At 39.6% G+C, this 24,818-nt stretch overlaps 1 protein-coding gene across 5 annotated transcripts in view; it reads left to right on the forward strand.

Moving 5' to 3' along the window:
• Positions 1–2,530: 2,530 nt before the first annotated feature.
• The window catches only part of tncb (tenascin Cb), a 43,375-nt gene continuing 21,087 nt past the window's right edge, over positions 2,531–24,818 (forward strand). For 2 of the 5 annotated variants that reach the window (XM_073839926.1, XM_073839927.1), the window contains exons 1-8: positions 2,531–2,815; positions 13,270–13,813; positions 17,137–19,197; positions 19,542–19,805; positions 19,896–20,011; positions 20,675–20,828; positions 22,188–22,457; positions 22,636–22,821. In XM_073839926.1, coding sequence (XP_073696027.1) covers positions 13,339–13,813; positions 17,137–19,197; positions 19,542–19,805; positions 19,896–20,011; positions 20,675–20,828; positions 22,188–22,457; positions 22,636–22,821 — 3,526 coding nt within the window. In that variant the 5' untranslated portion in view covers positions 2,531–2,815; positions 13,270–13,338. The remainder of the gene's footprint in view (positions 2,816–13,269; positions 13,814–17,136; positions 19,198–19,541; positions 19,806–19,895; positions 20,012–20,674; positions 20,829–22,187; positions 22,458–22,635; positions 22,822–24,818) is intronic. The other 3 variants (XM_073839928.1, XM_073839924.1, XM_073839925.1) reach the window with 3 other exon arrangements.

Raw genomic sequence — 24,818 nt, forward strand, 5'->3', positions numbered from 1 at the left:
TCCCAGTAAAGTATCTCAATTTTTTTAAAACAAAATAAATTTGCTTAACAACAGCTTAAAGAAATATAAATCTATAGCTTCAATGTACTTTTGTTAGGTGCTTGTAGCATAGCTAATAAGTGTTGTGTTTGAGCATATACATTATGTGACCCTGGATCACATTACCCGTCATAAGAGTAACATTTTTTAAATTGAGATTTATACATCAACTTATTGTTAGGATAGGACAATATTTGGCCGAGATACAACTATTTAAAAATCTGGAATCTGAGGGTGTCAAAAATCTAAATATTGAGATAAATGAAAAAAAATATTGTCCAAATGAAGTTCTTAGCAATGCATATTACATTATTAAAAAATAACGTTTTGATATATTTACGGTAAGAAATTTGCTAAAAAATCTTAATGGAAGATGATCTTTACTTAATATCCTAATGATTTTTGGCATAAAAGAAAAATCTATCATTTTGACCCATACAATGTATTTTATTGCTACAAATTTAACCGTGCTACTTAAGACTGGTTTTGTGGTGCAGGATCACATATGTTCATTATTGTATATAAATATTAAAAAAAAAAATGTCTATATGTACGGCCATGTTGTTGTTGCTGTTTCAGTAAGCTGCATGAAGGTAACTTGACTGTAGTTTGAATTATGAGTAGCTACTTCAATTTCAAAAAAGATTCCCCAAAAACCAGATGCCAGTATTTGACTATTTTCCCCTCTGACTCAGACAATCTAAATGCTCTTCTTTCTAAACACCATGATGAGTCTAAACATCTTCTCACAAACAAAGCTGGGTTCCTGTGTCTTGTGTCTGGTTATGGCTAGAAGAAACTGGCTGTTGGGGAACGATGCGCACACCGTTGTCATCTGGGAAATCAGTTGGTGGATGCATTTTCCCGTGGATGTCAACAGCACGGGGACGCCTGACGAACCCGGAGTGCTCCCGCTCCCACTGCTATTCCCTGTGAAGCGCTGTGATTCGGTGAAGGAAAGAGTGTGAGAGAAAGGTGAGAGTACGAACAGATGGAGAGGGGTGATATGTGTTCTCAGGAAGATAGAGACCCTGAGAAAAATGATGTGTACACACACACACTCACTCACACTCAGACTCAGAATCACTCACTGATGTTCACTGCACTTGAGTTGTATTATGTTCTGCGCATATAGGCAGACATAAATAGATAGACATACTGACTGGATGTATGACATTATGGGTGGGCGTTATATTAATGCACTTCCATAAAGTCTCTTACAAAGGTTCGGGAGTTCACATCTCATTCTGGCTGCATTTCCCTTCACCACCCACCACATATATTCATTTGCAGAAAAACACAAACACGCACGCCATTACCAAGAGCATCTCTCTGTGGAGTTCACCTTGGGAAATATCCTATGCCTGTTCATCTCCTCTTCCACGCATTGTACTTTTCCATTCAAGGCGAACCTGAAACTGATATCGTTTTTGCCTCATGACAGGAAAAAAACTTGCGTTTGAATTTGATCAGCGCCTAGGCCTGATTTGAAATGTAGTGATGATTCTCTCTCTGAAATGAGACCTAGATTAAAATCCCATGTCGACCGGGCATATCATCACAGATTCATGACTTATTGAGCACAGGCTGATGGGGGTTGATTTTCTCTCACCAGAAAAAACGTTCTTGATTCCTCTCTAGGGGTTCGAGCGCCCCGTCTCCAAGGGTGCCTCCGTGTTGTCCCCCAAGAGGACTAAAGGTCAGTTTTTGACATGACGAGAGACATCATCGCATCTCTAATGAAATATGTTCCTCATTTCTTGTTTGAAACGAGGAAGCCTAGAGTGAAAAATCCAATCTGCTGGCTCTTTGTTCCGTGTTTATTTCAAGAAAAGCTGCTGTTTGCGCAAAGCGCTGGATAGTCCGGTAATTGCAGCTGGCTTGGTTGGATGTTCTTCTACCTGCAGTGCACGTGGGGGGAGGTGTTTGTGGGTAGTGCAGATGGAAAGGTGAATAACCTGACACGCTGAAAGGGAAGAGTATTTACAGAAGCGCAGGGGAGCACGAAAAGCCGGAGGTTGCGGCACAGAGATGGTTCCACTTAGGAGAGGCATTTAAGGTTTAAAAAAAGGGTGAAGCAACCTTGACTAAAACGACTCTTTTTGGGTTTTTTTCCATGGCGAGGTTGGATTTGGGGGATTAAAGGTTGATTATGCTGATCACCGTACATAATCCCATCATCCGCCGTGTCATGCTCGTCATCAAACACACAAGGTCCTTCCTCCTTTATCCTCCCTGTTAATTCTAATCTGAAATGTATGTTAATGCAGCTTGGGATATATTCCTTTCATCCAATCATTGGCTGCTCCAGTTTATAGTAAATGGTCTCTCTCTCTGTCTCTTTCTCCTCCTCTCTTCTCAGTGTGTGTGCGTGTATGAGTTTGCGACTCAGCCTTGAGGCATCCCGTTTCAGCTCCTCAGCTTCCAGTCAGAGGGAGAAAGGGGAGGGGGGTGTATATAAGAGTGGTAGGTGGGAGTGGGGTCTGACCGCAAAGTGTCTACTGTTTAAAAGAAAGGGACTTCTCCCTCCCTCCCTCTCTCTCTCTCTTTCACTCATTCCCTCTCTCAGCATCAGCAGACATACACAGGCTGGATGGAGCACTCTCACTGAGAGCAGGGAGACAAGAGGGAATGACAGGACTGTCATCTGTCTAAAGAAAATTAAAAAGCACTTCAAGAGTTCCTGATGTTTTTAACCTTTCGTTTGGCAACACGTCGCAGTTCCCTAGACAGAAGGACATCTCTGAGCCTGTAGAGGAGGATTGGACTCACTAAGGTAAGCTGTGATGCTCCAAGTCATTTCCATCTACCTGTTAGTGTGACAGATTTGCATGTTAAATGACTTGGGCTTGTTCTTGTTTTGATTTAAAGGATTGTTGTCTCACTTTGTAATATTGTTGTAAAAGACTCTTAATAAGTCATTTTACCTTTAGGTGTACAACAGCTTGGCACTGAGGCGGTACACTTAAAATGACAACTTTGTACCTTTTCTACCCCTAAACGGTAGTAATATGTACCCTACAGTGTAAATGTAGTACAAAGATTTACCTTTAAAGGTACTGCCCCATTGACAAGCTATTGTGCCCTAAAGGTACAGCTTTGCACATGTTTTCTGACGGTGTAATTGTTAGCCAGGGACTTTTAAGGCTGCTATTGATGCACTGACTTGCTTTAGGCTGCTCATTATGGTTTATAGGGGAAGTGGTCCACATTTGTTTTAAGCTCAGCAATTATTCCAGCTCCACTGGAGGGGGGAATTACAGTAGCGTGCGCTCTGAGCGCTGATAGTTTGGCGTAACTCTACACGTGGTGGGCTTGTCTGCAGCTGTGGACAAGCCGGTGTCCGTTACCTGGCAGACGGTGTTATCCCTTTCCAGGATCTCTGTCCTCTCTCCAGCCAGCTGGTTTGTGTTAGCGCTTCTGTCTTTAGTCTGCTGCTCCTCGTGTAGATCCGCTGTCAGCTGCCAGCTCTTTTCTCTTGCCTCATCCGCGGTGAGGCAGGGAGGGGGGGTTGTTGAACGGTTCTCGGATCAGTGCGCTGTCCTTACTGATGGGTTGTATCCGTTCAGTAGAATGGAGAAACTGAGGTGATGAGAAGATGTGCGTGTGTGTGGCGGTAGGGGGGAGGGGTCTAAGCTGGGAAACGCAGGGGCTGAGAGACGCCTTATGAGTGCGTATACAGAACGGGGTGGGGGTCAATGACAGAGACCCCCTGGATCCAAGGGTCCTAAATGGGAGGGAGGTTCTTCTGGGAATGAAGGAAACTTTGTCGTTAGCATTGAGGGGCAAAACGTGACTGCATAAATGAGTTTTCCTCTCTTTAAGTTGTTTTTTGAGAAAAGGAAATTCTGTTGTGACTGTTCTCAGAATATATGAATAAACACATAAAACATTTCTGTTTCGTAATAGCCCAAATATTTAAACTGTTTGGTTATGTGATGATGTCAATGCCTCCTGGGTTGTTAAAATCTCCTCAGCTCTCTGCCATCATTATCTTAAGGACATGTGCCAACCACACATGGTTGTTGCCTAGACGGAGTGTTTAAATGTTTTATGATGCTATGTGCAGTGTATTCATTGACAGTGCCACTCAGAACAAAGCTGAGTGGGAAACTAGCCTTTGTTTGAACAGCTGTCAGCTCTGCTCCTGGCCTGGCAATGCACTTGGAGCAGCTATTGGACCCTCTGTGTTTTGCTTTGGTTGTCTGTCAGTCCGTCTGTCTGTCTGTCTGTCTATGTATCTATCTATGTATCTATCTATCTGACTGTCTGTCTGTGAGTCCGTCTGTCAATTTGTTTGTCTATTAGGTCTGTCAATCAATTAAATATTTTAATTTAATTAATTACATGATATGCTGATTAATTAGTCACATTTAGCTAATGACAATTATTCGTATATGTGACCCTGGACCACAAAACCAGTCATAAGGGTCAATTTTTTAAATGTAAAATTTATACATAATCTGAAAACTGAATAATTAAGGTATGTTTCATTAGGATGGGACAATATTTGGCCGAGATACAACTATTTGAAAATCTGAAATCTGAGGGTGCAAAAAAAATCTAAATATTGAGAAAATCACCTTTAAAGTTGTCCAAAAAGTTCTTAGCAATGCATATTACTAATCAAAAATTAAGTTTTTATATATTTACGGTAGAAAATTTACGAAAAATCTTTGTGAGACATTATTTTTAGTTAATATCCTACAGATTTTTGGCATAAAAGAAAAATCGATCATTTTGACCCATACACTGTATTGTTGGCTATTGCTACAAATGTACCCATTCTACTTACGACTGGTTTTGTGGTCCAGGGTCACATATATCAATATTTTACTGGGGAAATCCACCAAAAAAAGATCATTAAAAATCATTAAGTTTTAAGTTTTCATTAAGTTTAAGTATTTTGGCGGACATATAGTGCATTAAATAAAGTTCGGTCATGACAACTCTCAGAAGATTTTAGCATGGTAATGGATGTGGCCTTGGTGGAATAAATCTGCTAGGCTGCTAAATTGCTGCTGCTGCTGCTGTTAGTTAATGCTGTTGTTGTAGATTATTGCTGCTGCTGCTGCTACTGCAAAGCAAGTACAGGATCTTACTACTGTCAATATATTCATACTATTTAAGACATACTGCTGCTGCACAAACAGCATATATAATAACTTGTAGCAAATCTATACAGGTGGAGCTGGGGAAGGTGGAGGGTTTCAGAGAAGGTGAACGCAAACCAGCCATTTAAATGTAAAACAGTAAGCTCATTTGCTATGTATGCAACATGAACCAATCTATCTATCTATCTATCTATCTATCTATCTATCTATCTATCTATCTATCTATTTGTCTGCCTGTCTGTCTGTCTGTCAGTCTCTTTGAAATATGTTCTGTGAAGAAGGGTTCTTTACTTCCACACTCAAAATTGGCCACAGAGGCATTCAGAATGATTTGTCGGCATCAGTGAACAAAGATTTCCTCAGTAGACTTCAATGTGTTAAAGTGTCGCAGCCCCAGATGGTTTTAATGGCTGTCTGATGCTAATGTAACATGGCTAGGAAACCATGGGCTCAAAGCACAGACAATGTCCCTATCTGTGGCGGCCAAGACATGAGCGCATGTGTCTTCCTCAGAAGTGAGGAACTCTGGATAGTTATCCGTGACCCTGCATGCAAGAATGCATTCATCACTGGAAGCCTAGGATAAGGAAAGAGTTTTAAGTTAGCAGAAGATTTTGGGAAGTTGGAAAAGAGAGCTCTACAAAGCTCAGAGTGTCTGAATTTCTGCTTCCAATTTGAACAGTGAAAAAATAGATGTCTTAATCTCCCAGTCAATATTCTCGCATTTCAGTGTGGGAAAACAGATTATTTTCAGAACGTTCAATAGGGTCAATAAGTTGAAAGAGCTTGTTGCTCAATCCCAGAAGATCATATTGTGATTAAGCTAATTACTACAGGTATGCAGGGTAAGTAATTAGATCTGGCAGTATGCAATTTATAGAACTTTTTGAGAGAACAGCAATGCTAAATCAAACTTGATCATGGTTTATTTTTCAAAGTCAGCAAGAGGAAATACAAAATTCATTGGTGTTGGAGAAAAAGCAATTTCCTGTTACACGCAAACAAAAACATGGTTGCTTTTATTATTTCCAGAACAGGAAAGAATGATCAATAGCTTTCCATTTTAGGAAGGGAATGCTTTGCGCCTATGAAAAAATGACCTCCGTGTTCAAAGTAAGTATTTTTGCTCTGTGGCAAAATGACTTCTGGATTAAAATATGGTCTTCTGTTCTTTGCAGTTTCTTCCACAACACAATATATCCTTCAGAAAAAATAAATGGTAAAACAAATTTGTCTTTCGAAGACTAATATGTGAGGCGCTGTCCACATGGTGCGGAAATAGCGTTTGAACTTTGTTGCAACAAACGGGAGTCAGAAATAGCAGGAGTTTGTGCTTTTAAGGTCTGAACACATAAGGCTGCTTTTCTGGCTGTAACAGAGGTTAAGCTAATAAACATGGGGTCACCAGTGCTGGAAATGTAAAATGAGACAGCAAGTAACAAATGTTCCTCTTTCATTCCTTCCATCTGGACTTTGAAAGAAAGCACAGGAATTATTCAACTTCATTCCCAGTAGACTTCTCCAGTGTCTCTGGTCTCAGATGTTGACTGACATGTCCTAAACTTTCCATTTCTCCTTAATCAGCATCATGGAGTTCACCTTTGGCAATGTCACCCTAGCTCTATGGTGTCCGCCTTTGGTGAAAGTGCAGCAATGTCAGCGAACCGCAGGTCCATTCAGAGCAGTGCAAACACCTCTATCTCTGCCCATACACCAGCCCGGCTTATCGCTCACTTACACACACACACAAACCTCCTATCATTGCAATCAGATCTCCCAGCATCATTAGAGCTCTATAAATGGGGCTCGACTGTCACGAAACCCAGCTTTTTCATTGTGAAAACAACCTGCATTGCCTTTCACTTATCAGTCTGCGTGTAATCTTATGCCTCTACTATATACAGATAAAAATAGCCCACAGGAATGGAATGATCAGTAAGGAAAACTACTGTATGACATATTGGGTTTAAAATTGAAATACCTTTAAACTCTGGCAATGAAATCAGATGCAAGATTAACAATTACTTAATCTCATTATTATGAGAATGGCTTAGTTGGAAATATAATACACAGTGGCGTGTGTTCTTAGGTTCTGGTTTCACACCTTGCTGTCAATCCACCGATGGGAGAAATGCCAAGAGAATGTGTTGGGTGATAGATCACTTTATGTGGCATTTGAGAGACCTTTAAGCTCACATTGCACATACAGCGGTGAGACAGCACGTCTGCGTGTTTACGATTGCCAGACATATTCATTTGTTTGAATCTGCTCAGTGAACCCACTCCAAGCCATGACTGATTTTCTTTTAAAACACAGACAAGCCAAGCAAAATAGAGTAGCATAGACAATCATCAGCTCGTTTGAGGCCAGCAGACAGTCACAATGCACCTTCTGCATTCACATCACAGCTTGAAAGTAACAGATGAAAAATATCAGTAAGACAGAAGAACTGCAGAACTATATGGCAGGTCTAATGGTCAACTGAGCCACTCCTCCTAAATGAGTGTTGCTCAGGAAGGCGATGACTTACAAATCCATTTATGAAACAATAACAGTGGCTGTATGCTTTGCCATCGATCTGAGAGCACACACACCATTGAGCGGCGTTATGAGCTGCTCTGGAAATCCATCTCCGTGTTGGATGATTATGAGCTGCTTCATGGTGCTGGTTTCAGCAGACCTCTGCTTGATTATGACCTTGGAAAACCATGCAGTCGATAAGCGTCCACTTCTTAATGACAGCATACTCATATTTGTAATGTTTCTAATCATGATTTATCAGCATTTTTTGAGTCCAGACACCTTTCAGTAGGTTTACTGCTTTGCTGACTGGATTAAGAGGCATTTACTCAATTTCATCGTATTGATTTTTAATGAAGTTTGACCTGCGCTGGTGGAGGAATGATACAGTGCTTTATCATTGACTCCTTCCCAGTTTTAAACAAACTGTCAAGGCGTTTTATGACATCTATTAAGGAGAAGAGAGTCTAGACAATACCTATTCATTCACTACTGCGGGTGACCCATATTAAGGCTGCGTCCCAGTGAAGGCAAGTGCTTTCTGTCATGGGTGACCTACAAAACTAAGTCTGCTTGATGATTTCATAGGAAAAGAGTTGTGCTGCCCCTCTGTTCAACAGACTGTGGATGAATGTCATCTCTAATTATTGAATATGAAAGTGAACGATGAACTGTTAAAGCAACCACAACATTTTTTACAGTTCAATAAATGGGTATTTAAAGGGTTAGTTCACCCAAAAATGAAAGTCAGCCCATTATTTACTCACCCTCAAGGCATCCTCTGTGTATTTGACATCCTTCTTTCAGTTGAGTGCAATTGGAGTTATATTAAAAATTGTTCTGGCTCCTCCAAGCTTTATAATGTCAATGGACAGGTGTTTCTCTTCAACAGTCCAAAACAAGTCCAATAAAGTGAATCCGTTCATAATAAAAAAGTCTCCTGTATGAATTTGATGCATTTTTGTAAGAAAACTATCCATATTTAATAGTTAAACGTAGGACGCTGGCGTAGCACATGCGCCTGTGAGTCGTGAAAACCAATGTTTGTTTACAGAAGCAAAGGAAGCAAAGTTTCCTTACTTTAGCAAAGGAAAACCAGTCTCCCCTTGGCTTATATCGAAATTTTTCTTCTAATTTGTGACAGTTGATTTGTTTTGCTCTCACTTTGTGTCCACTTCTGAGCAGTGTATGCGCAATGCTGATGTCCTACGTCATCCGCCCGGAGCAGCTTCCGTGTACAACTGTTGTAAAGTGATTATTACTTTTTAAATATGGATATTTTTCATACAAAAACTCATAGATTCGCTACAGGAGCCTCGTGAGGCACGTTTTATTATGCATGGATGTGCTTTAGTGGACTTGTTTTGGACTGTTGAAAAGAAACACCTGCCCATTCCTTAAAGGAGCCAGAACTATTTTTAATATAACAAATTGGATTTGTCTGAAAAAAGTCATATACACCTAGGATGCCTTGAGGGTGAGTAAATAATGGGCTAATTTACCATTAACCATTCACTCTCCAAAAACAGGAAGAAAACCCTAGATTGTATCCTATTTTTTACAGATTCTGCCACATCAACAGTTGTCTTCTAAATAAAATGTGTTCAAAGTGCCATCCACTGTACAATAATAATATGTTTTGTACTCTGTAATCTGGTTTTTGGCATAGTCCTTTTATGTTTTATGTCTTTGTAGTATACATCTGATAGCTAATTATGTCACAGTCCCAAACCGCTAACTTGCTAATTGCTCAATTATGTGCACAGCTACAAACTTCTAATTTAACAAATCGCAAGTAAGCTCATTTGTTTGTGGCACATTGGTGTGGCATAAGAATCTTTTTAACTGTCACTATAATTTATGACTTACAGAAGTATTCATCTGGTCTCTGTGTGAGGTTTTTTGCCTTTCAAATGCTCTAGTCAGCATTCAGCACTTAGCACAACGCAGGACCAATTTAGATCACTGGCACTAAATATGTGTGCCAGCAGGTTCACCCCCCATTGAAATTCCTCTCACATTAGACACACGGAAGCCAACTGGCCCAGCCAGAGTCTGAGAAAGTAACAATGTATAAAAACTAGACCTGGCATGAGAAAGCAGCAGTCACATTGTGTCTGGTTTATCTGAAAGTGCCAGTAAGCAGCGGCATTAGCATACTGCTCTGAGCTCAGCACTGTATTGATGGAGCTCTAATAAAAGAGAGCGGCTTTGTGTATTTCTCGCTTTTCAAAATGGAAAAAAATGAAATCTTTTTCAATCTGATGTTAATAACAGCTAATTCTGTCATAGTCAAGCATATCCGTCATTGCTGCCATGAAGCCAAGCTGTCCTCATTATATTTCATATTTAATTTTTCATTCATCTACAGTCCGTCCTTCGCCAGGGGTTAAGGGAGTAAGGGCAAATGCTTGCACAAAGACCAGCTTGGTCCTTCGAAGTCATTTTCTTTCTTCGATTCTTGTGGCAACAAGCCAGGTTTCAAAGTGAAAAAGCCAGCTACCCATCCAGAACTAAAACCGCAAAGCGACTCAAAGCAATTTTCTGCCTATTTTGCTGATTTAATCCCAGGGTTTAGATGTGAGAAACAAGAAGCGGAGTAGGTCCCCTTCGTCCCCGAGGGTCCAGACCGGGAGTCTCCCATCATCGAGCCCCCCTTAAGCGCTCCATCACAGAAGCGCTCATCCCTGTCTGTCTAATCACGGATAGGCGGCAGCAGCCGTGGGATCCCTTTCGCAGGAGCTCATCTGTCAGTACCACTAATCACATGTCAAAGCGAGCTATCCACTCACTAAACAGATCCTGGCAAGATATTACCTGCTGTTGACCTTGCAAGCAGCGGCTTTGGGTCAGCCCCCCTGCAGCCGTGACAAAATTATGATCTGTGTAACCACTTTGTATTGCTCTTTTGTTACTGAAGGACTGTGGAGGGATTGCCTTAAAGGGACAGTTCACCAAAAAAATGAAAATTTTGTCATCATTTAGACGCCCTCACATCGTTCCAAACCTGTATGACTTTTTTTTTCTGTGGAACACAAACAAGATTTATTTTATTTTTTTTATTTATTTTTTTTTACTTTTATGGGAATAATGACCATTTAATGCACAAATGCATTCAAAATATTTTTTAAATAATAAAAGAATTGACATTTTTAAGTAACTTTTCTCTTTTATGTCAAATTCAGTACTTTAAAATATGAAGAAACTTTGAAAAATCAAATTAAAATTACTCATTTTAAAGGGTTACATGTATTTGAACGGCTAAACAATAAATGTTTTTACTTGTCTCTAAAGTGAATGGGGAATGTTTTTGACCACACAGACTTTTATTTAATGCAAAAAAAGCATTCTTCAAAATATTTTTAAAATGATCTGCCACAGTCTGTCATTGGTTCAAACAGTAATTTATGGGTCTTTACTCAGCTTTTATTTTATTTATTTATTTATTTATTTATTTATTTATTTATTTATTTATTTATTTACTTATTTATGTATGTATGTATGTATGTATTGACTGATTGATTGATTTATTGATTAATTCATTCATTGATTCATTCATTCATTCTATTTTATTATTATTATTATTATTATTATTTATCTTCAAAATATTTTCACAACCAAAAGTATCTGCCACACTCCTTCATTGGTTTATACAATATTAATTTACATATGATTAATTTATGGTTATTTACTTAGCTTTTTATTTATTTTATTTTAATTTAGTTTAGTTTTCTGTAAAGTGAATGATGAATGTTTTTGACCACATTGATTTTCAGTTAATACACAAAATAATTAATCAAAATGTTTTTGAAACGATAAAAGAATTGTAATTTTTCAGCAGTTTTTGACTAATCTGTCTCTTATGTCAAATTCAGTACTTTAAAATATAAAGAAACATAAAAAAATGAAAAATTACTAATTTTAAAGGTTTAAATGTGTTTGAATGGCTAGACAAGGTACAAGCTGAAAATGCACACATAAATGTTCTTAATTTGACATAAATATTGGGTGTTGGGTGAATTATTTTTTGTTTGTCTCTAAAGTGAATGGGGAATGTTTTTGACCACAGTGACTTTCATTTTATGCAAAAAAAAAAGCATTCTTCAAAATATTTTCAAAATAATAAAAGAATCTGACACAATCTTTCATTGGTACAAACAATATTAATTTACATAACATTAATTTATGTTTCTTTAGTCCTTAGATTCTAATTAATTTTATTTTATTTGTTTCTAAAGTGAATGGGAAATGTTTTTGACCACACTGACTTTCATTTAATGCAAAAAAAGCATTCTTCAAAATATTTTCAAAATAATAAAAGATAAAGTAATTTTTGAGACATCTGTCTCTTTAATGTCAAATTCAATACTTTTAAATATAAAGAAACTTCAAAATCAATGAAAATGACAAATTTTTAAGGTTTAAATGTGTTTGAATGGCCAGACAAGGTGCAAGCTGAGAAATGCACACATAAATGTTCTTAATTTGACATAAATATTGGGTGTTTTATAGTATTGAAAAGTCAGTGTGTCAGCACTTTGGAAAGGTACTTATTTCCATCTTAAATAGGTCCCATTTGGTTTTCATAATGTTCAGGAAAAAAGCCATATGGAAAACTAAATCTGCAATCCTGAAGTTGCCAAGTATGTGGCCAGATGACACACGCATCAGGACTCTTTACACAGACATCCTCAATCTCCCTGTCACACCCTATAATACAGCACAGTAACATGCTTGAAAAGGTATTATAGCCATTTCATGTTAATTAAATTTTAACAGACCAATGCACTCAGTAAGTGACAAGCCTCCCGAGCCCTGCAAAAACTATACTTCTAACTTGTTTTAATGAGAAAAGTGTTGTGTTTTAATGCAAAAACTCTGCTGCTGTCTGGAGAATGGTCAAAGAATGCTAACTTTTATGAGAAGCGCGAACTCTGAACGCCTACGCTAGCGGAAGTGCTGCAGATGGTCTCCTCCACGCGAGTATTAATCTGTCAGCATGGGTTGTGGGCAGAGCGTCAGAGAGGAGAGTACGCTCCTCAGATTCAGGTGTTGCCTGCTGTGTGTCATGGCAGCCTGTCATAGGAAGCGCTGCTGGAGCCCTCGCTCCTGAGCTCAAGTTTGCCTTGCTGTTATTGGACAGAGTTGATCTTTGTGGGAGCCAAGGCAACCATAACCTGAGTTGTACTTAGTGTCTGTCTATCCTGCAGTGTTGCTGACTGGCATGTATGCCTAATTGTTTTTTTGCTGGAAATGATCACTCCCTAATGTAATGTGGTTCACTTTAGTTGAATATAATTCATTCTGGTTGGAAAGGCACACGCGTCGAGGATTAAAACAGTTCATTTTTCTTTTTCTTCTATCTGTCAACATTGCTGTGCGGAGTCTAAATGACTTATTTTCATATTATTTTATATAATTGTTTAACATTTATATAAATTAATATAGATTTTGTCTGTTGTTTTTAATTGTGCTTTAGAAATTGTGCTCTCATTATTGATGTAATTTGTATGTTTCACTTACCATTTTGCAAGGATAAGTGCAATTTGAGACTGTAAAAGCAATCTGAGTGACTGTTCTAATTCCATTTTCCAGGATTAAGTCCACATCTCCAGTTTCTAAAACAGTTTGAACAATCCCGCCAGTAAGAAGAGTCAAGTCATCATGGGGATGCGAGGCCTGCTACTGGCCTGTGTGGCAGTAGCCATGTTAGTTCATCTCTCTAGTGCTGGCCTGGTGAAAAGAGTAATTAGACACAGAAGAGAATCGCTGTCACCAACCACTGAGAACTTGACCCTCCCGAGTCCTGATCAGCCTGTGGTTTTTAACCATGTTTATAACATCAACGTTCCTTCTGGATCCATGTGCTCTGTGGACTTGGATTCACCTGGAACAGCACCAGTGAAGCCAAAATCGGCTAATCTGCAATCTGACCAGCACATAGAGCACACCACGGACGGAGAGAATCAGATTGTTTTTACGCATAAGATTAACATTCCCAAGCAAGCTTGCGGTTGTGATAACCACATGCCTGACCTGAAGGATCTTCTGAACAGGCTGGAAATGCTGGAGGCAGAGGTATCCAGTCTAAGAGAGCAGTGCACCAGTGGAACAGGCTGCTGTGGTGCTCAGGTTACAGGTGAGGCCAAATATTAGGTAGATACTCTGGTAGTCTATTAGGAGGCTGAGCCTCATTACAAATGTATTTAAAAGAAACAAAACAATGCTAAATTAAAATGATAGTTCATCTTAAAGTGATAGTTCATCCAAAAATGAACTAATGTCGTTCCAAACCAGTAAGACCTTTGTTCATCTTCGGAACACATTTTTAATGAAATTCGAGATCTCTCTGACCCTGCATAAACAGCAACGCCACTACAGAAAGCACTTAGATTTCATCAAAAATACCTTAATTTGTGTTCCAAAGATGAACAAAGGTCTTACAGGTTTGGAATACCATGAGGGTGAGTAATTATTGACATAATTTTCATTTTTGGGTAAACTAATACATGTAAAAAATTTAAATCTTTACAATTTTGTAATTGTAGTTTAGTAAAGCCTCTGCTCATTACTAAACTGACAAATCAGAATGAATATCTGAATGACACAAAGCCATTTACTTCCATCCAAAATGTGTCACACAAGCACAAGCTAAATAAAAATTTTCTTTCTTCTGCATATACACTGCCGCTCAAAAGTTTAGAATCAGAAGGAATTTTATGGTTTTAAAAGTCGTTTCTTATGCTCATCAAGGCTGCATTTATTTGATCAAAAATACAGAAAAAAACTGTAATATTGTGAAATATTATTTCAATTTAAAATAACTTTTTCTGTGTAAATATATTTAAAAATATATTTTATTCCTGTGATACAAAGCTAAATTGTCTGCATCATTACTTTAGTCTTTAGTGTCACATGATCCTTCAGAAATAATTCTAATATGCTGATTTATTATCAATGTTGACAGCTGCTTAAAGGTGCCATAGAATGGAAAACTGAATTTACCTTGGCATAGTTGAATAATAACAGTTCAGTACATGGACATGACATACCATGAGTCTCAGACACCATCGTTTCCTCCTCCTTATATAAATCTAGTATTTGCAAAAGACCACCGAAAAAAAGGTCAATTCCAACATAACACGGACTGTTACGAAACTTTCCCGAGATCGTTAATAGTTACGCCTCCAACATTTGCATCGCCCAATCATCGGTAACGTCAGTACATCAGTTAAACAAGGCAAGCCACAGAAGGGACATGGTTAGCTTAATGCTAGCGCTAGCCTGTTACATTGCAATACATAGGATTTCACTTACCACATAAACAGACAGATGACTGCACTGATGATGGTGAATGATGGAGAAATAACTGCCTGATGATGGCGAATGATTTACAGATCTTGAGAATCACTGACAAGCAGCTCAACTTGTGTGGTAAGTACTTGTGTCTCTGCAATGTAACTTTACACAGAGCACATGCATCACAGTAATGAGACTAAAATGTCAGCGATTTAAAACGGCAGATTCAACAAACCGCATATTAAAAGCGGCTAGAGCTCCTAATTAAATATATATATTTTTATCCATGTGCCAGCTATAGAGATGAGCAGCTCTGTGAAACAGCCAATCAGAGCAGAGCTCATTAATATTCATGAAGCTTCCAAATAAGGCAAAAACAAAGCATTTCATTCTAGGGACAAATCCTAGGGTTGTAAATGGACCTGTAAAACCGTTTCTGGAGATTTTTTGCCCTTTCCTATGCCATATACCTTCTGTGTAGATATCAGAGAACAATTTAAACAATTTCTCTCAATGCATTCTATGGCACCTTTAATATTATTTTTTGGAACCTGTGATACTTTTTTCGGGATTCTTTGATCATTTATTTAAAATAGAAAGGTTTTCTAACAATATACACTACTGTTCAAAAGTATGGGGTCAGTAATTTTTTTTTTTTTTCTTTTTTAGTATTAAGAAATTAGTACTTTTATTCACCAAGGATGTGTTAAGTTAATAAAAAGTGGCATAGATTTACATGGTTAATAATAAATATAAATATTTACATTTTGAATACATTCAGATTTTTTAACTTGTTATTCATCAAAGAATCCTGAAAAAAAGAATCACAGGTTCCAAAAAAATGTTTGGCAGCACAACTTTCCACCATTGATAATTCTAATAATAAATCAGCATATTAGAATGATTTCTGAAGGATCATGTGACACTCAACAGCTGATGAAAACTCAGCTTTGCATCACATGAATAAATTATATTTTAAAGTATAGTAAATAAAAAAACATTATTTTATATTGTAATAACATTTTGCAATTTTTTTTTTTTTTTTTGTATTTTTGATCAAATAAATGCAGCCTTGATGAGCCTACGAGACTACTGACCAGCCATTATCAGACATAACCATTCAAGCCAAATTGCTTTTAGTATCACATTAGTGTGTCAGCAAGCCTGCTTGTGGTTAAGGAAAGAGGTATCACTAAAAATACACTGACCTGTTTCAGTGCATGACTCTTTAAATGATAATGAGCTACTGCTCACTCCACCCCTTTCTTCAGTTTTTTTTTTTTTGTGTGTGTGTGTTCCGTGGCACAATACCATCAAAAACTAATTCACTGCATCCCCAATGGCTCTCATTAGGGGGAAAATGAAGACTTTTATGTTCACTTTTACATCCAACTACAAAACACCTGCATTGCTTATAAGACAACTGGCTGAGGGCAGAAATATCCTAATATGAGACAGTCTGTCAGCGGTTATGGGCGGGGCCTGAGTAGTATGATGTCATACTGCTCAGAAAATCAAAACAGCTTGATAATTGAGACTGTTAAGGTTATGAATTTTTTTTGTAGGCTGGTTTTTGCACAAGCCCCTCCCACTATAGTTGATTGACATTGGCTTTTACATTAGTTCCTCCCTGAGGGAGCTGTGAACAGTCCGATAATGAACATAGCAGTCGCCATTTACTCCCGACATCTGAGGCACTGAAGATGCAGTGGATTATTTTCATTTTTGATGGGAATGCACCCCCCGATATGCCTAAATGCGTCTTTTTTCATGCAAATTATTCGTGATCCAGTTTCACCTACAGAGTAAGAGTTTTTTATGAATCTTTGCAAATCACCTTTCCTAATAATGTGCTAGTTAGCAAGTTTCGGGGCTAAATGTGACTAAAGTTTACAGCTCATCACCCCAAGGAGGAGAGGGGCGGGAGAAGCAGAGCTCATTAGCATTTAAAGAAACATGTACCTGAACGGCTTGCTGTGAACAGAGCTGATTTTAACAAAGTAATAAGGGTGTTGTTTTACACTACCATTGAGAAATTTTAACCAAAGTATGTTATAGACTTTTCATTAAGAGCCTAAAGAATTATATAAACAGAAATTCCCATTCCTGTCTAAACCAGCATGAAAGTGTTTCATAGCCAAGAATGACTAAATTCCTCTTTAGCAGGTGAAATCACAACCAAACCCTACTGCAGTGGCCGCGGCAACTACAGCACCGAGACCTGCAGCTGCGTGTGTGAGCCCGGCTGGAAGGGAGTCAACTGCTCCGAGCCAGAATGCCCAAACTTTTGCCAGGATCAAGGCCGTTGTGAAGATGGCAAGTGTGTCTGCTTCGAGGGCTTCGGCGGTGACGATTGCAGCATTGAGCTGTGCCCTGTGGACTGCGGTGAGAATGGAGAGTGCATAGACGGGGCTTGCCTCTGCGCGGAAGGCTTCAGCGGTGAGGACTGCGGTTTGACCAACTGCCTAAACAACTGCCTCGGCAGAGGGCGCTGTGTGGAAGACGAATGTGTATGTGACGAGCCTTGGACGGGTTTTGACTGCTCCGAGCTCATCTGTCCCAACGACTGCTACGACCGTGGCCGCTGTGACAATGGAACCTGCTATTGTGAAGAGGGCTTTACTGGGGAGGACTGTGGGGAGCTTACCTGCCCCAAAAACTGTAACCACCATGGCAGGTGTGTCAATGGACAGTGCGTCTGCAACATTGGCTACAGCGGAGAGGATTGCTCCAAGCTTACTTGCCTCAATGACTGCAATGAGAGAGGTCACTGCTTCAATGGGAAGTGCATATGCGACCCTGGGTTCGAGGGCGAGGACTGCAGCATACTTTCCTGTCCTGACAACTGCAATGATAGGGGGCAGTGCATCAATGGTGAGTGTATTTGTGATGAAGGATATGAAGGTGAGGACTGCTCTGAGCTTTCTTGCCCCAATAACTGCCACGATCGTGGCCGATGCGTCAACGGGAAGTGCATTTGCAAAACAGGCTTTGCTGGAGAAGACTGCAGCATCAAGACTTGTCCCCATGACTGCCACGGACATGGAGAGTGTGTAGATGGCAAATGCGTTTGCCATGATGGCTATGGTGGAGAACACTGTGGCATCAAGACCTGTCCCCATCACTGCCATGGACGTGGACAGTGTGTGGACGGCAAGTGCATTTGCCTCCATGGCTTTGCTGGAGAAGACTGCAGCATCAAAACCTGTCCCAGTCACTGCCATGGACGTGGACAGTGTGTGGATGGCAAGTGCATTTGCCACGATGGTTTTACTGGAGATGATTGCAGCATTAAAACTTGTCCCAATGACTGCCATGAGCGTGGAAAATGTGTAGATGGCAAGTGCATATGCCATGAAGGTTTTGCTGGTGAAGACTGCAGCATCAAAACTTGTCCCAATGACTGCCATGAGCGTGGACAGTGTGTAGATGGGAAATGCGTTTGTCATGAAGGTTTTGCTGGTGAAGACTGCAGCATCAAAACCTGTCCCAATGACTGTCATGACCGTGGACAGTGTGTAGATGGCAAGTGTGTTTGCCATGAAGGTTTTGCTGGAGAAGACTGTAGCATCAAAACTTGTCCCAATGACTGCCATGAGCGTGGACAGTGTGTAGATGGGAAATGCGTTTGTCATGAAGGTTTTGCTGGAGAAGACTGCAGCATCAAAACTTGTCCCAATGACTGCCATGAGCGTGGACAGTGTGTAGATGGGAAATGCGTTTGTCATGAAGGTTTTGCTGGAGAAGACTGCAGCATCAAAACTTGTCCCAATGACTGCCATGAGCGTGGACAGTGTGTAGATGGGAAATGCGTTTGTCATGAAGGTTTTGCTGGAGAAGACTGCAGCATCAAAACTTGTCCCAATGACTGCCATGAGCGTGGACAGTGTGTGGACGGCAAGTGCGTTTGCCATGCTGGTTTTACAGGCCATGACTGCAGCGAATTGACTTGCCCCAGTGATTGCCATAACCGAGGACGTTGTGTAAATGGCCAATGTGTGTGCGAAATCGGGTTCACTGGGGAGGACTGTGGTACAAAGACGTGTCCATACAACTGTCTGGACCGTGGCTACTGTGAAGATGGAAAGTGTGTCTGCTTTGAGGGCTACACCGGTGAAGACTGCTCTGTTCTGACCTGCCCAGAAAACTGCAATGACCAAGGCCAATGTCTGAATGGAATGTGCATATGTGACCTAGGCTTCACTGGCGACGACTGCTCTGAAAGTAAGTCACTATAATTTACACTAGAATATGTAACACTGCATGTGTATAGGTTATACTCTAACTTTTTTGGCTATTATACTTTCTCAAAGGTAAAGTAGGTCTGTCATGAAATTTACAGAACCCCAATTTCAGCCAAACCATGAGATGCAGACTAAAAAACTTTTATTTTTTAAATTTTATTTTCCAAATTAAGTATGAATAAATGACTCGTGGTAAAAAATGTGTGTTTGCATTGTAAGTAACATGAACAAAACAAATGATAAAATCATTCCTGCATTTTCTTTTTTTATTCAGAGGTTCTTAACTAAGATAAAGTCAATAATTTGACATGTTTCAATCCACAGTCTCCCCACCCAGAGACCTGACTGTGACTGTGGTCGATCCAGAAACAGTAGACCTTGCCTGGGTCAATGAAATGCTTGTGACAGAGTATCTTATCACCTATGCACCTACGGCTCCTGGCGGTTTGGAGATGGAAATGAGAGTCTCTGGTGAAAAGAAGACAGCCACTATTAGAGAGCTTGAGCCTGGCATAGAGTACCTGATTAGTGTCTTTGCTGTCCTGAACAGCAAGATGAGTGTCCCTGTCAGTGCCAGAATATCCACACGTAAGTCACCCACCATCATGCTTAGAAAAAAATTACTTGTTATTTTGTCCTCAGTATATTTTGCTAAACTGCTTCATATCCTAAAATCAGATCTTCCTGAACCCGAGGGTCTGAAATTCAAATCGGTTAGAGAGACCTCAGTGGAGGTTGAGTGGGACCCCTTGAACGTCCCTTTTGATGGCTGGAACCTCATCTTCAGAAACACAGTGAGTGTCCTGGCATCATCTGTAAGTCTCTAGGGTGGCTGTGATCCAAAAGGGTATCTTTGCCCTAATATTTTCTCCTAACAGATGTAATATAAAAGGGCCGTTCTGTTTGCAAGTAATAGTATAAAATGAGAAGCTCAAAAGGCGCCCAGTGGAAAATAGCTGAGTGGTGCCACTAAGCAAAAAGCTACTGTCGAGAAGTCTGCGGTTTTCAAGACAAAACCCTCTAAGAAGCTCCTGGCAACAGCATGCGTGACCATGTGCCACAGAACTGCTATTGTCTCTGTAATGCTTTATTTTCTTTCTCAAGGGCTTATGCAAACTCCAAAAAACAGCACCATTAGAACATGCAAACCTCCCCTACATACCTCTTTCAAAACACAGCTTGGCAGTCTCATTCACGCATCAAGTTTAGGGATGTCAATGCCAAAATAACTCTCACTGTGAAATAAAACACTCATCCAAGTAGAATCAGCTAATAGACCAAAGTGTTTACTCTCAGGACACCCTCTCATTACCCTGTAGTTCATGGGAGCTTGACTTTGTTTCTTCTTTGAAGATTTGAGGGTTTTTTTTATTAACCAGCAGAACCTTTGACCAGCGATCTGTTATTAGATTTAATATATTCACCAATTCAGTTCTGAATCTGTTTTTGAATGGCAGAAAGAAGAGGATGGAGAGATTTCGAACTCTCTCACCCCTCCTGAGACCACCTTTGAGCAGTCTGGTCTTGGACCTGGGCAAGAGTATGAAGTCAAGCTTGAGGTCGTAAAGAACAACACCCGTGGACCCCCAGCCAGCAGGAACGTTGTCACAAGTAAGCAGCTGTCAATAGTAATTAACTGGCAGCCTTGACCGGTCTGCTTATTTTCAGGCCTTTTTTTTTTTTACATTTTAAAGAGACAGGATGTCTTACCTGAAATTAGAAAGAGTCGTCAGCGGTTTATTTTAATTGGCAGTCATTTGCAGTGCAGTGAGCTGCTGAAGATTTCAAATTATTATTTTAAGTTTAAATAACTGGATATGTAAGTGTTAGTTTTTCAAGACTTTATTTTGCAAGGCTTTAACACTTGTATGCTTGTCATGTGCCTTACAACACCAGACTAGCTAAAATACAGTTGAAGACAAAGTTTACATACACCTATTTGATAATTTGATGTTGAGTCCATCACCGTCTATCAGTACAAAACTAAAGTTACATTGTAAATATTATAAACATTCTTGTATTACTCCATGTATCCTGTGCAATATCTACAGAACCGAGCATTACAAGCTTTTTCATCCTCTTCAACTATATGATATGACATGATTGTAGGATTAGGGTTTACCCTCAAATTTTATACTTCAAAAATGGCTTGTGGTTTGCTGAAAAACATTTTACCATTGTGACATTTCCCAAATATCCTTTCACTTTTATCACTAACTTCTTTTAGAACGCACCAAAGATTATATTAGAAAGTGATGTGCCGTTATAACATTGGCTTTTTATGCTGTCAGTGCAAGTAACCAGAGTTTCCCTTCATGACAGGCTGTTTTTGCTGTCTTACAAATGTCTAAAAAAAATCTCCCAGCATGCCTCTAACGCTCCATCTACTCCATTTCTTCGGCTTGTGCCACATAGGATTTGCATTAAAGAGGGACTAATTGCTCAAAGTGAGTTCTCTCCCTCACTCTGTGTGTGTGGGAGGCACCACTCAGCAACATGAGAGGCTGTCCTCCCGTGAGATAACTGGTGCATTGGAGCATCTCACATGCACAAATCTGCTCTAAGCTGCATGCAGTTCCTCTATATTATCTTACGCTCACATAAGTATGAGCCCTCAGTACATTTCCTAATCTAACAAACTGATTTTACCATGAAAATAAGGCCCTGTTTGCAGGTGTGCAAATAAAATTCCATGGTCTTATTGTCACATGTAGGGACGTAGATATGCATGCATCTGTATAATCATGAATACAAATCATAAAACTAAATTACTAATATCACTCTTAATATTTTTCCCACATAGTATAAATGGATCTTTAAAAATAAAACTGTATATCTGCTATTATATTTTAGAAGGGCAATCATCATTTTTGGAGGTTCTTGACATCAAAAACTGTATTTAGCTTGCATAAAAGTTCCTGTTTTGTAGATTTTTTCCTAGCTGTCACAAACTTCTCTTCCCATCCGCAGTGATTGATGCTCCCAGCCAGGTAGATGTGCGTGATGTGACAGACTCTACAGCCCTTATCACCTGGTTTCAGCCTGTCGCTCAGGTGGACGGGATCTCTATGTCTTATGGCCCAAACGCAGATTCCACAGACAGGAAAACAATCGAGCTTTCCTCCTTGGATACACAGTACCATCTGGCTAAGCTGTATCCTGACACAGAGTATGAAGTCTCTCTCATGGCCCGAAGGGGAGAAATGACCAGCTTTCCAGTGTATGAGACCTTCACTACAGGTACAAATTCCTTTCAACAACTACAAATCACTTCAGAACCTAAAGTGAAAATTCAGTCTGCCTTAGCAGGTCTACTGATAAACCTGCATTTTGAAGCAATTTTCTTTGTCTTGCCCTGGAGGATAAGCGTACGTCTACAGGAAGTATTTTCTTTCATCCACATGTTGGCGTGTTTCAGACCTCGATGCCCCCAAGCACCTCAAGGCAGTTGAAGAGACAGATGAGAGCATAACTCTGGAGTGGAAAAACAGCAAAGCCAATGTCCTCAGTTACCGCGTCAAATACGGCCCACTTTCTGGAGGGGAGCACGGAGAACTGGTCTTCCCAAGCGGCCCGCAAGACACCACTCAGGCTAAAATCACTGGTGAGAGGCCAATTTGAATTGCACAGTAATTCTTCTCCAGAGATTACTAACCACAACAGATCATAGAGTTTGAAAACTGGAATAAAATTAGGCTCAGCTGCAGTGCGCACCAAACACTAGAGTAATTTTCAGTAAACCAGTTTATTTTATTACTTGAAAGTGACCCATCTGCACATCCAAGCCATTTGTATCCTCTTGAAATTAGAAATGTAGTTCTCAGGTATTGAAGTGTGAAGTCACATTTTTGGAAAGCATTCTCAAAAAGGATTTAAAATAATTGGAATCCCACTGTAGGTGTGAATAGAATCAGGCTAATTAAAAAAAAATTCTTAATTTTTTTTTTGTTCCGTACTTGTACTTATTAAAGTGGTCATTAACTGCCTTTGTTTTATATTTTGTACTATTCTCTAATGTCCACTTATAATGTTGACAATTTTTACATTAAAAACATCATAATTTAGCAGCAACAGGCTATTTCATGTCCTCACACCCTCATCAGAACGCCCTTTTTGAATAGGAATGGCGGATTGTAGACATCCACGGAAGTAAACGCCCACTGTTATGATTAGCTAGTTGTGTATGTTTGACAATGTACATTCCTCATAGTTAGATGCTGTTGTGATTCAGTACAATACATACTGTATCAAACAATCTATAAAAAGAGACAGAACAATAGTGACCACGTAATGAAAACAGTTACTCACACTTGTGTTGCGACATTATTGTCAGATCCATTATAGTCTGCACAGCGTCTTTTAGTTTTAATCTTTTTGAAAGTCAAAATTGTGCCTTGTCTGTAAACGAATCCGCGGTAAAATGAAGTAAACAAAAGACAGAGTTCTTACTGATGCGGTCTTTATTGAAAAGTGACTGAAAAAAAGTTAATTCACTCTTTCATAATGTTCAGATCAGAAGGAAGGCAACACAGTAGGGATGGGACTATAAAACAATTTGTGGATCGATTCTGAGATCTTCCGGATGCATTGTGATTCTCTTTGGAATTGATTCTGAGCTTATTTAAAAGCAGGTGGCGCTCTAATGTAGTTTTTATCCGCACACTCAAACACTCACGAAAGAAAGAGTGCTGAAGAACACTTGTGTGTTCGTTTGAGTCATTTAATTTCACCTCAGCTCAGAATGCTTTTATGATGCGAGATTAATGTAAACAGCCCACTGTGAACATCTTTGTAATTCGCTTCAACCTTTTCGAATTGTATGAATGAATATTTTAGGTTAAAGTGCGTGTAAGGATTTGGAAACAAGCAGAGCACTGCTGTTTCTAAAGCAAGCAAAACTAAGCTCAGAATCGATTTGAGAAAGAATTGCGATGTGTTTGGAAAATCTCAGAATCGATACTGAATCATTTCTCGATTCGTGTTGCAACGATTTCTCGTTCTACAATGCAAATACTGTTTCTCCACAACTTGTGTCAAGGTTGCCAGGTTTTCACAACAAAACCCGCCCAATTGCTACTCAAACCTAGCCCAAAAGTAGCCCAATCATGTTTCGAGGGGCGTCCACCAGTAACAATTGCGTTCCAGGGGGTAAAATGCACATTTTGTGGTGGAGTTCCTCTGGTAAAATTAGCATTCCAGGGGCTAAATATTACGTTATAGGGGTCCCTTTCAACCCACGGACATTAAAAACACCCCACGGCAACAGTATGAAAGTAGCCCAACTTGGCAACACTGTTCTGCATAGACCTGCATGTTCGCTTTTCTCGTAACACACTAAATGTGTGAATCGATGGGCGGGGTAAACAGGCAGCGGTGTCGATCTTCTACTGCGGAGGCGGTGCTTATTAACATTATTACATCATAGAGTAGAACATTCCAAGAGCTGTCGTTTTGGCATATCGACTGCAATATAAGCTCTTTTTGAGTTCTGAAACTTAGAATATGTTTTTATAGTACAATGACCTCTTATATGTCGAAAGATCAAGGAAATTGTATTTTCTCAGTTCATGCCCCCTTTAACACTTAAAGGTTGTATCAGCG

This window comes from Garra rufa, chromosome 5 (genome assembly GCF_049309525.1).
Source record: "Garra rufa chromosome 5, GarRuf1.0, whole genome shotgun sequence".
Lineage (NCBI taxonomy): Eukaryota > Metazoa > Chordata > Actinopteri > Cypriniformes > Cyprinidae > Garra > Garra rufa.